General features: G+C 42.1%; 1 protein-coding gene across 6 annotated transcripts; it reads right to left on the bottom strand.

The window, feature by feature from the left end:
• Nucleotides 1-1,715: 1,715 nt before the first annotated feature.
• PRXL2A (peroxiredoxin like 2A) lies at nucleotides 1,716-16,680 on the bottom strand. 6 transcript variants are annotated; one of them, XM_066324166.1, is made up of 6 exons: nucleotides 16,660-16,680; nucleotides 5,675-5,854; nucleotides 5,216-5,307; nucleotides 3,241-3,381; nucleotides 2,328-2,492; nucleotides 1,716-2,197 (listed from the first exon to the last, which is right to left on the bottom strand). In XM_066324166.1, the coding sequence occupies exons 2-6, from the start codon at nucleotides 5,850-5,852 to the stop codon at nucleotides 2,099-2,101; spliced, it is 675 nt and encodes a 224-aa protein (XP_066180263.1). In that variant the 5' UTR covers nucleotides 5,853-5,854; nucleotides 16,660-16,680; the 3' UTR covers nucleotides 1,716-2,098. The 6 variants fall into 6 exon arrangements, with proteins under 6 accessions (XP_066180263.1, XP_066180262.1, XP_066180265.1 ...); XM_066324165.1 differs by lacking the exon at nucleotides 16,660-16,680 and adding an exon at nucleotides 12,089-12,110; XM_066324168.1 differs by lacking the exon at nucleotides 16,660-16,680 and adding an exon at nucleotides 11,783-11,810.
• Between the last annotated feature and the right edge of the window lie 612 nt (nucleotides 16,681-17,292).

Below are 17,292 nucleotides of genomic sequence, written 5' to 3'. Positions count from 1 at the left end.
TTTTTATTTTGTCAGTATGGGGTTCAAAAAGTATGAGTGCACTCCAAATAATCCCACGGTTGGCTTGAAAAAAAATCAGATGTATCAATAACAATTTTTCAGAACAATTTCAAGTGTCATTTTGGCCTTCTAAGGCTCCAGATTTTGACTAGATTTCTGAAAGACACAGTTAGAAAACTTTGAAATCAAGAAGTGCACTAACTGTTTATGGGAAATAAGGAAAAGACCTTGGTCTGATGTGGTTTCTGTATACATCCCTCTGAGGAACCTGCCAGAGCAGAGAACTTTCCGTTTTCATGAGTACTTCAATAAAAAGACTTCATGGGTCTTTCTAAAAAGGTTTTTACACTACAGGAACACTTCAGCATGGTGTAGCCTTAGTGATTTATGTTTGACAGCCATCATACTGCCAGTGAACATTCCAAATGCAGGACAACAGCTTCCTGCTTGTTTCCACTGCCTGTGGGTAGGCTGAGAGCAGGGCTGCAGCCCCACAGCATCCTTACCATCATCTAAGGCTCCCAGCACTCTGACTGGGCAGCCAGCTCTGACAGAGGGTGGAACTCAGTTGCCTGTACGCAAAATTGTAAGGAATTACTTTTCAGATCCAGCAGATTCTACACACACTGCACTTTATCTTCAATTTCTTGGAATTTATCTGGCTTACATCCCATTCTCCAAGGACTGTTTATGCCTTTCACATTTCGTGTTTATGTGAAATGCACAAACAGCCCTTGGGACAAGGCCTGAAATGCAGGTCTAAGATCAGTACCTCCTTTGCTGGTCTTTGTGCAAGATCTATGCTCTGCAAATGGCACAGCTTTCAATTTCCCACGAGAAGGAAAACTCAGAACTCTACAGAAGCCATGATCCAGAATATCCAGCTGCAAGATCTTTGTTATTCACAGCCTCTTGCAACTGTAGGAAACCATAGCTCACACCCACTGCTTTTAGCACGTCTTGTGTTTCCTGCCACTGGCAGTCCCGAGTATCCATATGCAGACTGCAGATAAGTGGGCATTTCCACAATGCTTTGGACTTTTTAGGGGCTTGGTGTCAGCCCACTATACCAGCACTGCCTTTCAGTGGTAAACCCCAGGAAAAGAATCCCTCAGGCACAATTCTTTATTTCATGGTTCTTTGCAGCTGTCCATGGCTCCGAGGAGAGCCTTCATAGAGGAAGTCAATATCACAGAGTCAATTTGCTGCTGTTCTCTCCAAATCCTGTTCCTTCCTCCATCCAACAAAACAGTCAAACACAAATTTCAGCTGATAGTAGCATACATGAGTCGAATTTCTATTTAGTTTCCAAATGAAACATATGAATCATTCAGAAGTCTCACTGCTACTGTTTTTTCTGGGAACTGTGAAGAACAGACTCTGAAGAGCATATAAATATTTTTTGTTAAAATCAGTTTTATCTGGACATAAATACTAAGAAAGAAAGGTCAGAATTTCATCCATAATTTCTTTTGAAGAATCTTAAATAAAAAAAGGAACCTGCCCTCGAGGCACAACCACCTCAACCACCTTTCTTGCAAGGGAAATACATGGACTTAGAAGATCTAGAGCCAGTAGTGAATTAACCAGAAATTCACTGTGCAGACATACTGGCATGTCTTGAATGCAAAATTTCAGAGTTAGATTGACAGGGTGTGGTCTTCTAGAAACACAGATGTATTTACATGTTAATGAAAAAGCAAAAACCAAAGGCATTTCATTTACATAAAGTTTTATTATCTCTTTCATTCAGCTGGTACTCCATTACTACAGCCTTAGCAGAGTTTTGTTTCCCTAGGTAGGCAGGTTTTCAACAGACTGTCTCTGACTGAAAACATCGGGGCAAGGCCAGATTTTAGACCCAGCCCTTCATTAATACAGTCAGATACAAAGGACCAGCTGAAACCCTGACCACCTGGAAGGCTGTAAAGGAACCAAAAACAATCCAAGAGGATTTTCATCATTTTCTATTTTCAAATAGAGAGCCTTTCCAGTGCACTGATCCCTAAATTGTTAAGCAATTACACCACACATTCAAGACATGGATACATTCTACATTTCAAGCTCTAATCAGAAACATGTGAAACTTGTTTTCCACTTATGAAGCTTGTGGTTTTATCTTCTCAGCAGCTTCAAGGACAGATGGAAGGCTGACTTTGTCTCCAAATTCTTTCTCACGGTGCTCCAGTAAAACACCCTAGTCAAGACACAAGAGAGAAATTCAGACACACATCCCTACAAAAGATCCATCGCCCAACTGAACAATTCCAGGAAACAAATTTCTGATCTTAAATGAGAGAAACAGCCTCCTAGATGGCCTGCAGTACCTGTGTCCCTGCCCCAATCACATATACACCTCCCAGTGTGAATCCTTCTCCTTCCAGATTTCCGCTATATCCTCCTCTCCAAGCACGGAAGAAATTTTGCCAAACTCCCAAGCGGAAAAAGCCCGACAACATCATTTTTCGTCTGCGTGGACCATAAAAGCCTTTCTGCAGGGGAACAGAAAATATGTCAGTAAACAAAGGGAAAAGGACTTTTCATTCATTTTAAGCTCATCCACAAGGATTTAAGTCCCATGTACACCTACATCCCTACTGCTGACAACTTTGTGATAAACGTATTTTTTGGGCGATTGGTTGTTGGGGTTTTCTTAAACTCAGCCTGATTCTTTTGCACTGGCAGAGGGGAGAGAGAAAATAAAAGGATCATCTAGTAGATTCTGAGTGTTACATACTCTTTTTTTCTTCAGAACCCAAATGATTTTTCAGTGTGTCTCCTGGTTTAGGGAGAAAGCAGGGTGGTGGTTCTGTAGGACATGAGATTGGCAATCCAGCACATGCCAGTGTACCAGAACAAGCCATATCACTGCAATCTGGCCTGTACATCATGAATTAATTATATATGTCACCTTCAAACCTTGATTCACACATCATAAACATCAGCAAGTCACACAGCCAGTGAAAGAAAGGAATAAATATTAACAGGCCATATTGTTTACCTGTTAAAGGGGAAGAATAATCCTGCAACAGCATGTTATCAGTGCATAGCTACACTGCAGTTTGTAAGCTCAGCAGGATGTATAAATATAGAAAAACAAAGCCAATTAACTTCTTAAACTACAGTGCTACTAAATCCTTTTTTCATTCAGACTATATTCTACTTATTTATACAAGCTCCTCAAAGAGGGCATTCATAGATTTGTTTTTGAACAAAAGGAGAACATCAACTTCACTATACCTTTTCATCCAGAAAGATTTCCCCTTTGAAATAATGCTGAAAATCCTCCACTTCAGTCCCTATGTTCTCTTTCACAACAGCATAGAGAGGGACACCCAGCTTGGACAGCTGGGGTTTCAGAGAGGAGAGCTCAGAAGCCTCCTAAGCAAAGGAAAAAAACCCAAATATTTTAGTCAACAAATGGAGGCTGGAAAGCTTCACTTTAAATTTCAAGACCACTAGAAACATACAAATTCTAGCTTGAGGCACAAAACAGAAACAGACTTGAAACATTTAATCTAGTTGTACTCCTAGGCAGCTTTTCACCAGATTTACTACAACTTTCTTTGTTAAACATGGAGGAAGCAGATTCTTCTGAGTATTTACTGGATAAAATGTACTTTTAACTTAAAGCTGTAGATATACCTTGCCTATAAGAGGGCTTCAATTATCTTTTAAAGTATTTGAGAATGGTAAAAATATAATGCCTGCACATCACTTCACTTTTTCAAAAATTTCAGTCTTTTTTTCCAAGTTGATATCCACCATTATCAATCCTTCTGCAAAGTATTTTAAGGGCTCTGTGCAGGAGCAGGCTATACAAGTTTAAAGTAGGTAATGAAGATACACTCTCCTTCCTAAATCCCCCAGTAATAAAAAGAAATATCAGGGAATTTCTTCACAGACTTTCAGCATCCCAGAAGCAAAACAACTTTTTCTGTTGTGAAGGAGTGTAAGGTATCACCACTCATCTGCTGGGATTTTTGTTCTCCTAAAGGAATCCCAATTCCCACAGTTTGTACAAAGATCCCTGAGATTTTGAACAGATCAGGATGTGCACTGAAAATACGTTTCCTACCTCCATTTCAGAAAGGTCATTTTTACTGGACAGAATTCCCACAAAAACCCGTCAACTCCATGCTTTAAAAACATGGACACAGTTCACATGATCATACTCTGTCACGTAACTGAAATACCTTCACTGAAAGGCTTGCAGGACATCTAGAATTCACTGAGTACCAAGCAGATAGGGATGAACAGACAGGAAAATTTGAACCTTTTAGTAATACTACTACTGATAAAGAATCACTCTTGGATTCCTGACTGACTGTGTGTAAAAGTGACAGTCAGGCACGTAGTGCGTTCTCCTCCTGCCTACACTACACCTGTTCAGAGAGCAAAGCATGTTAACCTTCCATGAATTATACACATATTTAGGCAGCTACTGCTGATGGGAGTAAGTACCTTAACGAAGAGGTTACAATATTAATTACTTCATGTTATAGACTAGTGAGTAACAACATAATTACTATTTTCCCTATAGCTATGAGAAACATAATGTCCAAGGTGCAAGCTATGGCTGTTCCCAGGCACTCAGTACATTCAAATTCTATTTTAGGAGCTCCACCCAAGGAGCCTAATGTCAACTTAAGGATCCAAATTTGTTTTCCAACCCACCTTGTTATGGAACAGAAACTCCTTATCCTCAGAGTCTGTACCTTCCTGCCTCACATTTAGCACCCAGAACAGAGAGGTACTCCCTCCATGCACACCTCTTTTTTTGCAGATGAGCTTTATTGGATGGCCTTCTGCCAATCCAGTCTTGGGCTGTATTTGACAAGACACTACCTACTTGTCTCACAGAGACTTATTCTGGACTATATATATATATAAATAGCTTGTAAGACTCATTACCAACTGAATCTTGAGCAAATCTCCCTTCCTAATTACCATGGGCTAGGTCCCTGGCAGATGTAAAAATCATGTAACCATTACCCTCAGAAGGAAAAAGCTCAGGACCTGGACCATACAAACCAGCTGCAAAGGAAACTAAGTATGCTGGTAGCTGGTGACCAGCTTGAACCATGAAACAAAACCTTTCAGGTATTTTATATGTATTTGATGACTGTCCTATTCATCTTCTCCCTTTATTTACAGATTATCTATGCAAGCAGATATCAATTCTTCTTAATTAATCCCCAAGCCCAGCAAGTACCTCTCTGCACAAAAATCATCCAGGTCTTCGTACAGCCATGATCACTGCACCATTCTCCTTCCATAGTTCACCTGCTTTGAATGTCCTTTTCTCTGTTTGTACAGGAGAAACAACACCATCAATAATATCAGCCATTCTTGTTTATAACAATTAGTACTTTATAGACCAACACAAAACACTGCAGAGAATTCCACATTCAAATAAACTTCTAACAGAAAAAAAAATATATGTGTAAGAGGAGATTACTGCATTATTGATTTTTAGAAGCATGTCTTGTTTCATCCAGAAATAACAGTTTTGGTTGCTTTTCCTTCACCATAAGTATTGGATATCAAGGACATTCAACTACATGTCATAACTAGAAAAGACTAAGAAAATGGCTTCCAACCCTGGCCTTAGAAAGGTTCTTGCAGAACTCCAATTCTTGAAGAACGTGGTCTGAAACAGCCATAATCTTACCTGGTCCCAAAGTTTTTAGCTCTATCCCCTCTAAAAACTCCAATGTAGCTTTTTCTGGCTTGGACAAAAATAAGTCAGTGTTAGCAAGGACGATCCCTGTCACAGCTGCACCAATGGCTCCAAGGCCAACAGACCACATGCCCATGGTGAAGGCCCCCAAGTCAGGCAGGAAGGACATTTCTGGAAAGAGAAAGAAACAACAGCTCTAACACTGGACATCGATGATGCCAGAGGAGGAGGAATTGGATTAAAACAACTAAAAGCTCACACAGGTATTTTTGGTTTAATGGAGATGATCTGTATATTTATTAATGTACTGAAATGAGTTGTAAAAGAGATTACATTCCAGTTCTGTGCCTGGCCCACATCAAAACTAGATATTAAAAAGATATTCTTATCCTTCCCTGTCGCCAGATAAAAGCATTAATAATTAAGTGTTCAGATGCAATGGTGAGAAAGATTATCAAAGTGTGTGTATAATAAAGAGCCTCTAGCAATATGACCTGTACATTAGCCAGTAACCTAAATTATTGCAGTAAGACAGTAGGGTGTGTTTTGTTTTGTTTTCAAAAAAATGGAGCATCTGTAGATAAAATGTTTTACACACACTAATCTATACTAAACAGTGAACTTTAGAAATATACTATAGAAGACTTGGAAAAAAAATCTTAAACTTTCTATATCTGGTTCATCATAACTAGTAACCTTTCACATTCCTTACAGTTCCCCACTGAGAACCAAAGCAGGCACAAAGCCAAACTTAGAGCTCGTGCCTGCAGACAGAAAAATGTAGACTTGCAACCATTTTATTACCCAGTGATCCAATATTACAAACATGCCCGGGACAGCACCTTCTTCCTCTGTGCTAACTCACTGCCACTCTTGCTAAGGCAGAAAGGACAGCAGGAACAAAGCCTAAACTCACACCCACCAGCTGGAACTGATAGCACTGCAATGGGAACCATTACACACAAATATTCCAGTGTTAAAGTACAAACCCTGCTTGTAGTTACTGGTGGCTCAAGTTAGCAGACAATTCTGTTTAACCACCTTCCATCCACAACCCCCCAGCCCAATCCTGACCCTTGCAAGTGTTTCACAAGCCTGGAAAGGGCTTCCAGTGAGGCAGTATCAGCTCACGAGGATGCTGGAAATTACGACAGCCCTCCCTCATGGACAAAGTTCAAGATCGAGCTCTGAGTAATAACTGGTCCAAGAGTCATTGGAGTTTTGGCAGCATGAGAAGTCACTGTACACTTACATCACAAGGGCTGTTGATATTTGCACTCACATAAGTGTGGCATTACAATATTATGGAGAATCAAATTTTTTTCTCCACAAAATCCCTATTTCCTGATAGAATATTTTGGTAAATATTGCTGTCTATATATACTTCTGTATGGGTGAGGTTCCCACCTCAATCAATATAAAAAAATATTACTCTTTTGAACTCTGACTGGCAATAAACCAGACATATACATAATTTTTTTCCCCACAGCTAGCTGTAGCCAGAATTCAGAAACAATTAGGAGTAGCTCCTCACTTTTGTGCCCAGAATTTTCTGTGAGAAAACCCCTTTCTATCCTTAAACCCAGCTCCAGAATACTACTGATAAACAAATGCAACATTAAGAAACAATGACAACAAAAGGTCATACTGTTCTTTTAACAGCATACTTGGTTTCAAGGGAGGCAGTATCCTGGTATCTAAAAACATAAGTAATCCATGATCCTGAGCAAGAAACATGGCCAGTTTACACAAACATAATGCAGATAACAAGGCCAGTCTACACAAACATTATGCAGATAAGAGAACAGATCCTACTCTACTTCACTACTTATTTCTAACCAAGGTAAAACTTCCTTGACTGTATCTGCTTTCTTTACATACTTCTTTCAAACATGAAGTCACGTTGTAATGACTTTTTTTTTTAATATCTACCTCTGACACCAATCAGAGCCCATCCTGATCCCAGCCTTTGGAATGATGCAAATGTAACTCCAAATGTATGTAACACAGCAATGTCCTTGTGCTAAGACTTAGAATCTCTGTGGCATACCCAAAAGGCTAAAGCCCTGCTCTCTCCCAGAGCCTGATTACCCAACTATTTGGATTTCAATCCCATCAGGTCAAGAAGTGGTTGGGTTTTTTTTTAACTTAATAGTGACGAGCAGTGGAGAGGGACCCAAGTCTTAATCCCTTGTGCACATCGTTTGCATACAAAAACGCTACAAAATTTGTGGAAAGTGATTAATGAGTAGTTCTCACATAATTTTTCAGTTTTATTAGCATAAAAATCTAAAAGTCAGCTTCCAATTAGTAATTACTGATCCAAGAGATCATTAAGTGTAGTCAACACACCCTTTCAGTTTAGCTGGACTCTTCGGTCTCCACACAGTGACAAAAAACCAAACTTTATTCAAATACGGGAGGTTTTTGCTATTCATATAAATAGGAAAAAAGAAAATGCAGCTCTGCAGAGTGGTACTTAAATTCTTCCCCTGCTAAGCAAACACCATAATGAGCCACTTTGAAAAATATGCATGGGAAGCAGCAGGCAGGATTATTAAAACATTTGCTAAAGAGACAGACTGAGCCCTGTCATTGAACCCCAAGTGGAGAGACTGACTGGAAAACAGCCGAGCATTTGCAACCAGCAGCTTCATTTCTGGTTTCCTTGCTGTTTATTAAGGAAACCTGAAGCTCAAAAAGACTTCACAGCCCTCCCCCTCCACCTTAAAACACAAACACCACTGCCTTGTGATCGAGTTTTCAAGCAGCAATGAGAAGAGACAAGAAAGCATCCCATAAGCCATGAGAGGAGAGAGGAGAGCATCCCGCAAGCGTTTGGCAGGGTGCAGCACTCACCCGAGCCCATGGGCGCTGCGGAGCGCCGGCCGGCGCAGCTCCCGGGCCAGCAGCCGCAGTGCGCGGCGAGGGCAGCGCTGGGAGGAGCGCAGCCTCCGCCGGGCTCGGACACGGCTCTGCCAGCCCTGCACGGCCGGCCAACCCACGGCGACACCCAGTGAGAGGTAGCTTAATCGTTCAACCTTTGCCTTTTTTTTTTTTTTTTTTTTTTTTTTTAAACTGAACATATGGTTAGCCTTGCTATGGGGTGGGTGGGAACAGGGAACAGGAATTACAGAAGGCTTTTCTGAAGCTGGGAGCACAGCACAAAGGTTTTAGATCTGCATGCTCAGCCACGCTCTTCTGTAGAACTGGGCATTTTTACAAGTAACGTTTTCCCTGTGTTTCGGCCTGTTCTAGATCTAACCCCTTCACACATGCACACTATATGCCAAAACAATACATACAAACCTGGAAAAAATTAAAAAGTCATCACAATGCACAATGTTAGGAAAAAAATTGATTAGTATAGAGGCTGTGCTATAGAATTAACCCAGTGTTTCTATGGTCAGTTACCTGCTTTAGCGGTAACTTCCCTTTGTTAAAAAGCATCCTTTTCTCTGGGTCCGTCAGATCTTCAGCCACTCAACTTTGTTAAAATTTCCAGAAAAGAATGAAAACTCCTCTTTAAACAGTACAGGCCAAAGAAGGAAAAATATCTCTTTTTTGTGTATGTTTTTGTGGTGACCACAAGAGATCTACAAAATAACAGCGAGTTATATTTTACGGCCTGTCAGTACTCAGTTAACCAGAATTTAAACAAGCTTAATCTTAATCCTGTTTTAAGTGCCAGTGGATGGTCTTCACTTTTGTCAAGACCAGATAAAACTGCTTTCTAGATGTCTCATTTCCCTCCCTCCCACAACCAAAGAAAAAATTGTCATTCAGAAGACAGCTATCCTTAAACATTTATTTTAACAGTGTAAACAGGACTGATTGCAGCTGTGTCCAAATAAGAAACCAAAAAGAAGAAGAAAGTCACTGTTTTCAAGATGCCAACAAGACTCCAAGTAGCAAACAGATTTCCTTGCGTACTTTTTCTAAAAAGGAAACTGTCTTGCAAGTTGGACTGCACTAACAAATACTCTCTAGTCTGAAGTGGCTTTGACCATTGCTTGGTATTCTTTTCTCTCCCACTCCAGCTTCTCCAAGACATTCCATATCAAGCCTAAAAATGTTTCAGAGCTTTGTCAGAACTTGCATATCCCAAACAAGTTGAGCTGATTTTTTATGAGACACTCCCCCCCCCAAACCCCCCCCAAATGAGTCATGATTACAAATACCTTTGTAAGCTAACTCCTATAAAGAAAATCTACAATTCCCAATAACCTGGTAACATGCTCATCAAGATTTCATGAGTGTTTAAATACCATTAAGGATTACAAAACACAGCATCCTGACAGACCTTCAAACTTAGCCCTGCTTGAAGCAGCGATCTGACTGGAGAAACCTAGGAGGACTCTTCCAACTTAAATTGGCCTGTAAACACCAAAATCAATACACAGAGAAGCCTCCTAGCATTTCTTGTGGCATAAATGTAATTTTCACAACACAAGGGATTATTTTCCTTTCCTTTCACCATTGTAAAGACCTATCAAACCACACATTGTGTCGGGAAAACAATCAACTTTTTAGGTTTCTTCCCAATCCGTGCATGGTTCACTGCTGAATTCTGTGCTTTGGCTGTAGCTGTGGGAAAAGCTGCTGTGCCAAGCAAACAAATCATACTCCTTCCTTTGAAAAGAAGTTAGTTGTGACCCCCCATTCTCAGACTGAGAGACCCAACATCTCAACAAGCCTTTTCTTCTGAGCAAGGGAGAGCAAAGAGCTCTGGCACACCACTTTGGAAAGCTTCCAGCTCTCTTGGTATATTGAGAGAGAACAGGCAGCTAGACACCATGCATGGAAAAATTCAGATCTCTGATCAGTCAGTGAATGGATACCACAGAGACGTGAGATATTTCACAGAGCACAGAACTGTAAAAAGTATCTATCTGAAGATAATATAGGATGGACTCACTGCTTGGTCTGCTTGTGATTCAGAGCAGGAAAGGTGCACCCTGTGTCAGCCTGCAGAGGTGGCAGAGGAAAGGGAATACCAACAGACCCACTGATAATACAAGTCGGCGTTTACTGAAAGCACAGCAGGTGCTAGGCATCAAGTGATCCCTCCTGTTCTCACCCAGCAGATCCAAGAATTCTATGTCCTGCAGATTCAAGCTTATATTAAGATTTTCCCACCTTTTTGGGTTCTTAGGCCTTGCTTATGTTTTAAGTTTCTCATTTCTCACACTATACAATTCATAACAGCAAAATTATTATGAAAAGCAAAGACGCAAGAAAATGGACATGTTTCAACTCCACCCCATAGGGCAGAGGGGTTCTATGCATAAAAGAGGCTCTAACGCATCACCATACACCCACCCAGTGCAGAATAATATCCTCACAACTTTGTTTCCCCTTTCATTGCCTGCTATCAAGCAGGACTGATGGAACAGAGCCCCTGTGGTTATAAAAGGCTGGGAGGGGTGCAGGCTGGTCCTTCCAGCAGCTCAGAGGTGGATTTCCTGCGCTGAGCGGTGGCATCACGCAGCACCCAACCAGCGCATCACAAATGAAATGAGAAACGAAGCAGGGAGTCTCTTTCGTCCTTCACGGATCCTGCTGTGCCTATTTACACACGGGATAAGTTTGTCTAGCAAGCAGGGATCTCTCAAAACGTCAAACCACGAGGGCAGGCATAAGCAGGATTTCAAACCTCGGCAGCTTGCGATGGGCAGCAGAGTTCCGCCGGCGAGAGCCGCGGGGGTCTCCGGCCGCCGCTCTGCGCTCAGCGGCCGGCCATCGCCGCCGTGCCCCCGCCGGCTCTCCGCGGCCGCGACCCGGGCCCAGCGGGCAGGGGGCCGGCACCGCCGCGGGGGGACAGCCCAGGGCAGGGACAGCCCGGCCCGGGCGGCACACCGCAGTGCCATGGCCCTCCCGCCCCAGAGCCCCGCTCCGCCGCGGCCCCGCACTCAGGGCGCCGCCGTTCCGCCCACCGCCGGCGCGCCGCACGCAGGCGCGGCCCCACATTCACACCGGGCCCGCCTTCGCGCCGCGGCCCTCGGGCCCTCACCCGCAGTCACACCGGTGCCCTGCACTCACGCCGCCGCCCCGCACTCACACCGCTGCCCCGCACTCACACCGCTGCCCCGCACTCACACCGCTGCCCCGCACTCACGCCGCCGCCCCGCACTCACACCGGTGTCCCGCACTCACGGTGCCCCCGCCGCCCCGCACTCACGCCGCTGCCCCGCACTCACACCGGTACCCCGCACTCACGGTGCCGCCCCGCACTCACACCGGTGTCCCGCACTCACGCCGGTGCCGCCGCCGCCCCGCACTCACGGTGCCCCCGCTGCCCCGCACTCACACCGGTACCCCGCGCTCACGCCGCCGCCCCGCACTCACGCCGCCGCCCCGCACTCACACCGGTGTCCCGCACTCACGCCGCCGCCCCGCACTCACGGTGCCGCCGCTCCCGGCCCGCCCCCGGCGCCCTCCGCGCTCGGCGCCCTCCGGCCCCGCGGCTCTGCGCCGGTGCGGCCGCCGGGATTGGCCCCGCCGTTAGCGGATTAAAGCCGCCCGCTCCCTCTCAGAACGCATTGTCTCCTCTCGGGGGCTACTGTAGCTTCCGACTAAGCGAAGAAAGAAATATGTTATGGGATGCAGTGCTTAAATACGCAAGGCAAAAAAAGCACCCAACCCATAAGGACCTGAGTCCAAGAATGTAGTGAGCTTATCATTCAACTGATCTGATTAATGGGGCACTTAAAATGTTTGCATATGTATTGCATTCAAGAATATACTTGCTCAGATAAGCCAGCCAATAACGTGTCACAACATCGTTTAACAAACACGCTCTTCAGATGCTTGTGGTCATTAGGCAGCGCTCCAACCACAATCTCAGAGGACTTTTCTTCACTACTTTGGGACTATTTCCTGAGGTCTCCTGTTAACCTGGCACCTAAAATCCCCAAAACAGAAGAAAACCCAACCAACCAACCAACAGGTAGTGGCAATAGTAGCAATGACAGAACAGTCTGGTCTGTAACACAACGGTAGCTCAGGGGAAAGAACATAATAACCCTTTTGATGGTACGGGCGTGTCTATGTTCCACCAGTCACTGGTTTTCATCACGTTCCAAATTTAACTAGACAAAATGGCCTTTTCTTATCACTCTGCTCCCACAGCAGAGCACAGCAGCAGCCGTGTGCTGCCAGAAAGCCACGTGGAACAGCAAGTTCTGCAAGACAGAGCCTATTGTACCATACTGCATGGCACATGTCAGGATGGCATGGGCTCAGGCAGCGGCAAGGAAAAGATTTTGAGTATTTTTGCCCCAAACTGTGTTGTGCTTTCATCTACACACATTCTTTTAGAAATTAAACGGATTATAAAAAGCACTAAAATCTTGGCAGCAATAATAAAAAAAAAAAATAATAACCAAAGCAAACCTCATGGCAGAAACAGCATTACCAGACTGCCTGAAAGAGATGGCAAATTTGGAAGGATTCAGAATTTGCGGCTGCTTTTTTTTTTCCTGGGAAATACATCCAACAGTACCTCTGCTTCTTCTTCTTCTTCTTAAGCAGTGTGGGTCGCTTCTCTGTCAACACCAAACATAATATACTAAAGTGACTTCGTAATTTTTAAAAAATTCAGTGAGCATTAGAATATCTGTCTCTGCCATGCTGACACAGCAATCTTTAGAAAAGCATTATGAGAAAAAAAAAATAAAAAAAGGCAAACTTTGTCAGCCATCACTGTATAATTAAAACCTTAATTTCTGCAGGCTGCCAAGATTCCTTGATTCCTTTCTTCTGAATTTTACCATGGTTGTGGACTGAGCAGACAACACTTGGCAATGGTAGAATGGCAGGCCCATTATTTTGTTTCCACGGTAAGCACACAAAATGACTTTTGTCTTAATGATACTTCTGCACATTACACCTCTAACAACCTGGCAACTGGCCCATCACAATACCAAGGTAGCCAACGAGTATTGCTGAGGAGGAAAAAAATCTCACCTATCACAAAATGAAAATATCTACTTATTCTTTGTCCTGGGCAGGAGTCCATGACAAGGCACCAGGTGAGATTAACAAGCAGTTCATCTCAGAAGTGACTCTGATTTCTTTTCTCCCTATTGTAAAAATGTTGCAAAAAACGCAGCAAAATCTGAGCCCACACATTTGGCTGCCATCCAGGAATACCCTCTTACTTTACAAAGCAGCAAGGTCCTTTGAATAGGAACACGCATTTAATTGACACAGAATTCAAAGAAATACCGTGTCATGAAAAAACTGCCATCTCACTTTCCTTACCAAAACCTCCAGAAAAGCTTGCTTTCCTTGAAAAGCTACTGTGTTGCATTAAGTGGAGTTGCAGCAACAATTGCTTTGTCTTTATTAGAAAATCTTTGCCTTATTGCTTCAGAAAAGTAGTGAAATTTTGGCAGGAAAATGGGAATTTGACTGCTTTGGTTTTCTGGTTTTCCCTCTTGATAAGATCATATTAAGATTGATTATAATTAAGTTTTTCCATGCACCTATTCACATGTTCTTAAAAAAATACACTCAGCCCTTCTCTTCCTGCCTTCGTAATTCAGTTTTATAACAGTGCATGAGGAGAATTAGTCTGTAAACGGCTTGTACATCAGTTAATTAAACTTCCCTGGCATGCCTGTAAGTCAGAATGCACTGTATCAGTAGCTATGCTAAATCATGATCTAGTATAACGCAACTTCCAATTCATTTACTGAATGACAAAGCTCTGAGTTATTTCTGGAGTTTTTCCTTTTCTTGTTGGATCATGCTTGTATAGATCAGCCTTAGACCAAGGGCATTGTTAGATAAATGGCTTATATAAAAGGAACTCTCTTTTTTGTGAGGAAACAGATCTCTAAGGCAACAAGGCAGTGGTGGGATCTAGGCCCTAGGTCTGTAAAAGGACGTCCAGACTAATTAAGACTTGATACCAAGCCAATAAGATAAGATGTAGATATTAAAAAAAAAAAAAAAAAAATAGAGCTTGAACTTTTCACCTGCAAGCTACTACTAAAAGCAAAGCCACAGAGATGCAGGCTGACATAGGTCTCCACTAGGCCAGGCAGAAGCCTCTTGTTTAGAGGCTGTACAGTGACATGTACCTGTGTAGGGGTGTTCTCAACCATTTCCTGATCCTCAGGAAATAAACACGCCAGTCAACCTAGCCACAGAATCTCAGATTTATCTTAGCTAAGATCAGGGTGCAGTAGTCACAGAAGAAACAAAAGGAAATAACAGGTCTTTTGACATTAGTTCATTCACATAAGCAGTTCACAGTGGGACACTAAGACGAGATTGGTGCAATACCTTCCATCTGGACAAGAACAGGAAGAAAGAATTAGTAAGTCTTTTCAGCATATACAGATTATTACAGCAAATCTCTTTTGCAATAGCTTAATAAACATTGAATCACAGAAAAGCTCACCATTTACAAGCCAAAAGATAACCAAGGCACTTGGAAAGTGCAGATGAGGTCATTAGTCCTCCCACTGTCCTTCATTCTTTAAATAGTCCTGTATCAGGTGTCATTACTAAGTGTAAGCAAAATAGAATATGTAGTCTATAGTTTGTCTCCTGTTTACTGCGCTGCTACAAACAAGGTTACTCTGACTTTTTTAGTATTCTCATATTAGGTAGGATACAGAAGACCAGTAAAAAAAAAAAAAAATTTAATGACTATTCAAGCCACTAGAATAGTGATCAAGCCTTAGGCTCTACAGGCAAAACCAGGCTCTTGAACATCCCAAAACCCACTGAAAAGGCAGTAGCTGCACTTCTGTAAAACCAGGACATCAGAGGAATACAGTCACTCTGCAGTGATCCCGGTTAGTCACCTGCAACTACTGTGTAGTGACTATTAAAATCCAGGCACTCAACATGTTCCTAGGCTATTTCTCTTACAAATTATGATAAAACTTGTATGCTTAATTTCATACTTTCTTACGGACTTCAAGAGTAGCCATGCATCTTACAGTCTATAGAAGTTATGAGTAAGGACAAGACTGCTTGTGTTATTAACACAACTGAAGTGCCCTACAAGGTCTTTAAGACAATGAGTTACTGTACTCAGTCAAATAATGTATCTCACCAAGGTGGTTGTATGTAGCTAGAAAATCTGATGCAAATACTTTTCATATAAGCATTGGAGGTGATCGATCTTTAAGGTTTAAAACAACCTGTTGATTTAGCTGTTACTCAGAAGTATTTGTCCAAGCTCTAAGGCAGAAAACTGGGCTTTCTCTAACAAATCTGTCCTTCTCCAGTAGGTGACCTGCTCTTGATATTTAAAATCTGGGAGAAAAGTTCCATGACCTCTTTTACTAAAGAACATGCATGTGATAAAACCAGAATAATCCTGGTATTAGAAGTGTTGATGCCAACGAATGTGGGTCAATTTGACAGAACTTGGCTAGGAATCAAATACACATCAAATACAGCACACCTCAGTTTCAACTCCTGGTGGCCAGGTTGTAATGAGTAGTTAGAACAGTAAACTTCTAATCTAGCAGAGCTACAGCCACACTCTCTAACCACAGCCCTCGAGCTGAGCTCCTAATCCTCTTATTACACTGAGCTATTTGTCTGTGTAACTTTCTTCTGCTAGAGCAAAATACAAACATGTTACAATCAAACTCAATTTCAACACTGCATTTCTGTATTTTGTGATACTTCTTATTCTTGGTCTTTATATATCAATCAAAGAAGAGCTACAAACTATGTATTTCATATTTTCAGTGCATGGTTTCTGTTTAATTCTTGGTGAGCTTTCTTTTTGAGAGGTTATGCTTATCTCTTATGGGCACGTGAACAATTTTCATGTTGACATCTACCATTTATACATAACTCGATCACAACAGCTTGAAAGAAAAGCAATGTAACAAAGCATCCAATGCACAATCATAGAGTATCTGAAATGAACAACTAACTAATGACAACCTAATAAGGGTGAACATCATGGAGAAATGCAACAGAAAATGCATTCTACTTACTATTTCATGTCCATAGCATCCCTTCTGCAAGTCCTATTTCCAAAAACATCTGGGTTTCTGTGCCTTTAATGGCAATGTGGAAGACTTCCAGCAGAATACATAACTAAATCCTTTCTTTCTAGAACCAAATTATACTCCATAACCCTTCCTTGTGACTGGTTTAGTCACCGACACAGAACTAAAAGTTTGCAAAGTTATTGTTTAGATTGTGCCTGAATGTTTGCTTTGTTAGATAAAGCCTGTCAAACTGTAATTGGTTTGAGGAATGTTGATAACCTTTTTTTTTTCCCCCAATTAAAAAAACCCAACAAAACATGAATATTGTCGTCTGCTAGTAATGTGTCTAAGTGTACTTTCTTTCAAGTATTTTCCCCCACACCCATTTTGTTCACATCCACTGCAATTTTTCTCCACTGTATAAACTGTCAAACAAACTTAAGTGTAGCACATACTTCAAATTATTGCATAGGCAGTAAAACCCCAGAGCTTTCTGGTTATTTAATTTTCCTAAATTAATAACAAGCATAATTTTAATGCATTCTGTATCCTGTTCTTGATTTAACTAAATTTGTATTTGAGGATAAGTGGGTGACAGTGGGACAGCATGATGTGTGGTATGAAATAGTATGCTGA

The sequence above is a fragment of the Sylvia atricapilla genome, chromosome 8 (assembly GCF_009819655.1).
Source record: "Sylvia atricapilla isolate bSylAtr1 chromosome 8, bSylAtr1.pri, whole genome shotgun sequence".
Classification (NCBI taxonomy): domain Eukaryota; kingdom Metazoa; phylum Chordata; class Aves; order Passeriformes; family Sylviidae; genus Sylvia; species Sylvia atricapilla.
Note: the sequence above shows the minus strand (reverse complement) of the source record. Positions and strands in the feature narration are given on the sequence as shown.